We start from the raw sequence: 6,460 nt of genomic DNA on the forward strand, positions 1-6,460 counted from the left end.
GATTAAGTAGAGTTATAAAAATGAAAAATTTAACATTTTAGACGGGAAAAAAGAGGAACTGACAAGAGTATTTAACAACTCTCATACGAGTTACTCGAAAATACAACAACTACTTATACTATAGTACTAAACTCTAAGAAAAAAAGACAAATTCTACATGTAGTAGCAAAAAATAAAAATTAAATTAAAAAAAAAAAAAAATAACTGTCTGCAAAATGTTAGAAATCAGCAGCAGCGGCAGTAAATGCTTTTTTTAAACAAATAAAATAAAATATATTATTACAATTAAATTCGTTTCTTATTTGTGAACAATTATTTATATATGTTTTTAATGTCTTATAGTATTTCTTTGGCTGCCTAAGACTGCCAATTTTCCTATATTTTACATGAAATTATTCCTAACTTTTTTTAAATGATTTTTTTTAATATATTTTTTTATAATTTCTATATATTTAAGTACCATAGTTTTCATACTGATAAATAAAATTAAAATATTATTATAATAAAATGAAGGAAAAAAATTGAAAATGAATAGCAGCATACTTTAAAAATAAAACAAAAATTAATAAAAAATATAACTATTTCAACTATTTAATTTTAAGTATTTACTTTAAATACCACTTAAAAAATAAATCAAATAATTACATAAACATTATAATAAATGAGAAATAAAAAACAATATTAATTATAAAATAATTAATAATATAAACCAGAAAAATATATAAATATATTACGAAAAAAAAAAATCACAGATTTTTTTTTTGATTTCAAAACCTAATTACAACAGCCTCTTAATTACGGATGATGAATGAATGAATGAATAAATTCATAAAATAAAATTTTCTGAACAAAAGTTTAATAAAACATCTTAATTGCATAATTGTATTTATGTGAAAAATAAATAAAGTAATTTTGCGTGTGTTTTGTTTATTTCACTTTAAGAAAATCATGAATGGTGGTGTTTAAACGATTTTTAATTAAAATTTTTGAGAAAAAGAAAAAAATATATGATAAAGATTAAGATGTGCAGTTTAAAAACCCCATATCGCTTTAGTCTATAGTCTAGTTTAGAGTCTAGTTTATAGTCTAGTTTATAGTCTAGTTTATAATCTAGTCTATAGTCTAGTCTATAGTTTAGTCTACAGTCTAGTCTATTGTCTAGTCTATAGTCTAGTCTATAGTCTAGTCCATAGTTTAGTCTACAGGTCTAGTCTAATGTCTAGTCTATAGTCTAGTCTATAGTCTAGTCTATAGTTTAGTCTATAGTCTAGTATATAGTCTAGTCCATAGTTTAGTCTACAGTCTAGTCTATAGTTAGCCTATAGTCTAGTCTATAGTCTAGCCTATAGTCTAGTCTATAGTCTAGGCCTATAGTCTATTCTATAGTCTAGTCTATAGTCTAGCCTATAGTCTAGTCTATAGTCTAGTCTATAGTCTAGTCTATAGTCTAGTCTATAGTTAGTCTATAGTTTAGCCTCTAATCTAGTCTATAGTCTAGTCTATAGTTAGTCTATAGTCTAGTCTATAGTCTAGTCTATAGTCTAGCCTATAGTCTAGTCTATAGTCTAGTCTATAGTCTAGTCTATAGTCTAGTCTATAGTCTAGTCTATAGTCTAGTCTATAGTCTAGTCTATAGTCTAGTCTATAGTCTAGTCTATAGTCTAGTCTATAGTCTAGTCTATAGTCTAGTCTATAAGTCTAGTCTATAGTCTAGTCTATAGTCTAGTCTATAGTCTAGTCTATAGTCTAGTCTATAATCTAGTCTATAGTCTAGTCTATAGTCTAGTAGTCTATAGTCTAGTCTAAGTCTAGTCTATAGTCTAGTCTATAGTCTAGTCTATAGTTCTAGTCTATAGTCTAGTCTGTAGTCTAGTCTATAGTCGTAGTCTATAGGTCTAGTCTATAGTCTAGTCTATAGTCTAGGTCTATAGTCTAGTCTATAGTCTAGTCTATAGTCTAGTCTATAGGTCTAGTCTAGTAGTCTAGTCTAGTCTAGTCTAGTCTAGTCTTAGTCTAGTTATAGTCTTATAGTCTAGTCTATAGTCTGTCTATAGTCTAGTCTATAGTTAGTCTATAGTCTAGTCTATAGTCTAGTCTATAGTCTAGTCTATAGTCTAGTCTATAGTCTAGTCTATAGTCTAGTCTATACTCTAGTCTATAGTCTAGTCTATACTCTAGTCTATAGTCTAGTCATAGTCTAGTCTATAGTCTAGTCTATAGTCTAGTCTATAGTCTAGTCTATAGTCTAGTCTATAGTCTAGTCTATAGTCTAGTCTATAGTCTAGTCTATAGTCTAGTCTATAGTTAGTCTAGTCTAGTCTATAGTCTAGTCATAGTCTAGTCTATAGTCTAGTCTATAGTTAGTCTATAGTCTATCTATAGTCTAGTCTATGTCTAGTCTATAGTCTAGTCTATAGTCTAGTCTATAGTCTAGTCTTATAGTCTAGTCTATAGTCTAGTCTATAGTCTAGTCTATAGTCTAGTCTATAGTCTAGTCTATAGTCTAGTCTATAGTCTAGTCTATAGTCTAGTCTATAGTCTAGTCTATAGTCTAGTCTATAGTCTAGTCTATAGTCTAGTCTAGTCTAGTCTATAGTCTAGTCTATAGTCTAGTCTATAGTCTAGTCTATAGTCTAGTCTTAGTCTAGTGCTATAGTCTAGTCTTAGTCTAGTCTTAGTCTAGTCTATAGTCTGTACTATATCCTTATTCTATTAAGTCTAGTTCTAATAGTCTAGTCTATATCTGTCTAAATAGTCTTCTATAGTCTAGTCTATAGTCTAGTCATAGTCTAGTCTATAGTCTAAGTCTATAGTCTAGTCTATATAGTGAGTTATAGTCTAGTCTATGTCTAGTCCTATAGTCTAAGTTTATAGTCTAGTATATAGTCTAGTCCTTAGTACCTATCAGTCATAGTCTACATGTCTAGATAGTCTAGTCTAGGTCTATAGCTAGTAGTCTAGTCTATGTCCTAGTCTATAGTTTGATTCTGTAGTTTAAAGAAAATTCGTTTAGTGCTATTCAAACCTAAAAAGTACATTTCTAAATTTTCAATTTTCCATGCCTGGTGTGGACTTTGGTTTATACTTAAGACTATAGTTTTTGGCATACAGTAAAGACTCTAGACTATAATTTAGTCAATACTCTATACTATATTTCAGACAATATTTAAGTCTATAGTTTTGCTTTAGTCTATAAACTATACTATAGTTTAGTTTATATCTATAGTCGACATTATAGTTTAGTCAGTAGGCTAGACAATAGTTTGGTTCATAGTGTAGCCAATGGTTTAGTCTTAAGTCTAGACTATAGTTTATTCTAAAATATAGATATAGTTAAATTAAAAGTCTATACTAAAGTTTAGTATGAATTTTTGTGGACGGTCTAGACTCTGGACGAATGTCAATATCTCCATTAGCTCTTGTTTATTCAAAATGTAAACAAATAAAATTGTTTATTAAAAGAAATCAAAACAAATGAATCACTAATCTATCTATTATGAAAAACCTTTGTAATTGTAATGAACATCGCAAAATCAACGTCAAATCCCAATACTAGATTTTTACACTGAGAAGAAAATTGAAAAAGCAACTAAGTTAAATGATTAGTCAATAAATGTACAAAGTAAATTACCACGCTCACAAATACTTAATAAATTTGGCTATAATTCTAAGTTCTTAGACAAATTCAAACAAATAAAACCAAAATAAGAAAATTATGTACATTTCTTTTTGGCTGCTGCTCACCTTAGGCAAAAGATCTTGAGAAAATTTCAATTCATTCAGTTGCCAAACCTTTTAATCACCACACACGAGTGAAACGATTTTTAAATAAACAGATTATTAAGTTTTAAAAAAATATATTTAGTTTTTTTTTGGTTTATAACAGAATAAAGTACAAATGGCACTTTTGCCAAGCAGCTATTATCGCGATCTTGCGCGTGAATTCGATCGTCCACGCTATTATCCACCATACGATTTTCATTTGTATCCCTACCTTTGGGATGATCCGCGTCTGTTGTGGCCCTCTAGTTCGCTGCTAAGACCAATGGACGAATTAGTAACGCGTCGTGTACGTAATCAATACATTCAAAATCATCTACTTGACTGGTCGTATCCTCTGGTCTGGGATAATTTCTACAATGGTGAACGTGTTCGTATCGATGAAAAGGGCTTCCAAGTTAACATCGATGTGAGCCAATTTAGGCCTCATGAGATTGAGGTAAAGACCAACGATGATTATATCATTGTAGAGGGTAAGCATGGCAGACGCACGGACAGTGGCAACAGTTATGTGGAACGTCGTTTTCTACGCAAATATCTTTTGCCCAGAGGCTTTGATCCCAACGATGTTGTTTCGGATTTATCCACAAATGGTTATTTAACCATAAAAGTTCCACCGCCACCACCGCCTAAAAAAACATTTAAGTCTATTGAACGCCAGGTGAAAGTCAATGAAACGGGAAAATATGCTATACCTTGGAAATAATTAATCACTCGACATGAATAGATGGATAGCAGAGAGAGGCGTAACGAAATGATTAGAGAATATTCTATTGGCAGGCAGCTTTAGTGAAATCAGTGAACAATGAAAAGTGCAAGTGGATGTGTATTAAAAATTAAATAATTTATATACATTTTCATTAACCTTTGTGGCTTCTTTGGGGGTCACATTCTGCGGCTCATTAATATAAAAATAATAAAATTCGTGAAATAAAAAAAATACTTAATTAAATGTTTTAAGATTTGTTCAAAATGTAATAAAATTAAAATAAGTTTTAAAATAAATCTCATATTTAACTAAAAATAAAAAATGTTAAATTTCTTCCTAAATAAATCATTAAAGGATCCCTCAAGGGTTAATAAACAAATAGACACCCGAATAAAATGTACTTGATTTTATTTAGATACACCACCACGTACAGGAAATAAAACAATTTTCAAGGTTATAAAATTCTATATTTAATTTCACATTTCGTCAAATTTATTTGTGTAAATAAACAAAAATAAATGAATAAATAAATAAAATTAAAAATAAAAATAAAAATAAAGAAAATGAAAATTGTATTCAAAAAAACTTGAAATTCACTGTAAGCGATTTTATTTATCCCATAAATATTTAACATTAAATTTTGAACATTGACAGTGAAAGAGTAGTGTGACGTAAAGCAAAATGATCGTAGCAAATAGTTGCAGTATTTTAAGTTTATCATAAGATTTGATTTAGTATAAACTATATAGTGTGGTAAAATTCAAAATAATTTTTTAGTCTTACCATATTTTAGTTTAAAGACTAGACCGTTATTTAGCCAATACTTTGGAGCACAGTTAAGGCTATGGTTAAGAGTATTATCTAGTTTAATCCACAGTCTATACAATGGTTTTGTCAAGTCTACACAAGAGTTTATTCTATAGTCTAGACAACGGTGTAGACTACATATAGTTGGACTGAAGTTTAGTTTATAGACTAAAGTTTTGTCCGTAGTCTAGACTACAGTTTGATCTGTACTTTAGACTGTACTAGACTATAGTTTAGTATAGACCAGACATGAAAATCAGTACTTTAGAGCCTTTTGATATTGAAAAATACCACGGTATAGTCTATAGTGTAGTCCATAGTCTAGTCTATAGTCTAGTCTATAGACTAGTCTATAGTTTAGTCTATAGCCTAGTCTATAGTCTAGTCTATAGTCTATTCTATAGTCTAGTCAATAGTCTAGTCTATAGCCTAGTCTATAGCATAGCCAACAGCCTAGTCTATAGCCTAGTCTATAGTCCAGTCTATAGTCCAGTCTATAGTCTAGTCTATAGTCTAGTCTATAGTCTAGTCTATAGTCTAGTGTATAGTCTAGTCTATAGTCTAGTCTATAGTCTAGTCTATAGTCTAGTCTATAGTCTAGTCTATAGTCTAGTCTATAGTCTATTCTATAGTCTAGTCTATAGTCTAGTCTATAGTCTATTCTATAGTCTAGTCTATAGTCTAGTCTATAGTCAAGTCTATAGTCAAGTCTATAGTCAAGTCTATAGTCTAGTCTATAGTCAAGTCTATAGTCTAGTCTATAGTCTAGTCTATAGTCTAGTCTATAGTCTAGTCTATAGTCTAGTCTATAGTCTAGTCTATAGTCTAGTCTATAGTCTAGTCTATAGTCTAGTCTATAGTCTAGTGTATAGTCTAGTCTATAGTCTAGTCTATAGTCTAGTGTATAGTCTAGTCTATAGTCTAGTCTATAGTCTAGTCTATAGTCTAGCTAAGTCTAGTCTATAGTCTAGTCTATAGTCTAGTCTATAGTCTAGTCTATAGTCTAGTCTATAGTCTAGTCTATAGTCTAGTCTATAGTCTAGTCTATAGTCTAGTCTATAGTCTAGTCTATAGCCTAGTGTTTAGTCTAGTCTATAGTCTAGTCTATAGTCTAGTCTATAGTCTAGTCTATAGTCTAGTCTATAGTCTAGTCTATAGTCTATT

General features: G+C 30.0%; 1 protein-coding gene across 1 annotated transcript; it reads left to right on the forward strand.

The window, feature by feature from the left end:
• The first annotated feature begins 3,744 nt into the window (after positions 1-3,744).
• LOC119612593 (heat shock protein 27-like) lies at positions 3,745-4,711 on the forward strand. The gene has a single exon (XM_037968404.1). It carries the CDS (start codon positions 3,899-3,901, stop codon positions 4,484-4,486), a length of 588 nt encoding a protein of 195 aa, XP_037824332.1. The 5' UTR covers positions 3,745-3,898; the 3' UTR covers positions 4,487-4,711.
• The last annotated feature ends 1,749 nt before the right edge of the window (positions 4,712-6,460 follow it).

Source organism: Lucilia sericata, unplaced genomic scaffold (genome assembly GCF_015586225.1).
Source record: "Lucilia sericata isolate MDLA Ls3-8-SP2 unplaced genomic scaffold, ASM1558622v1 Contig001749F_arrow, whole genome shotgun sequence".
Taxonomy (NCBI): domain Eukaryota; kingdom Metazoa; phylum Arthropoda; class Insecta; order Diptera; family Calliphoridae; genus Lucilia; species Lucilia sericata.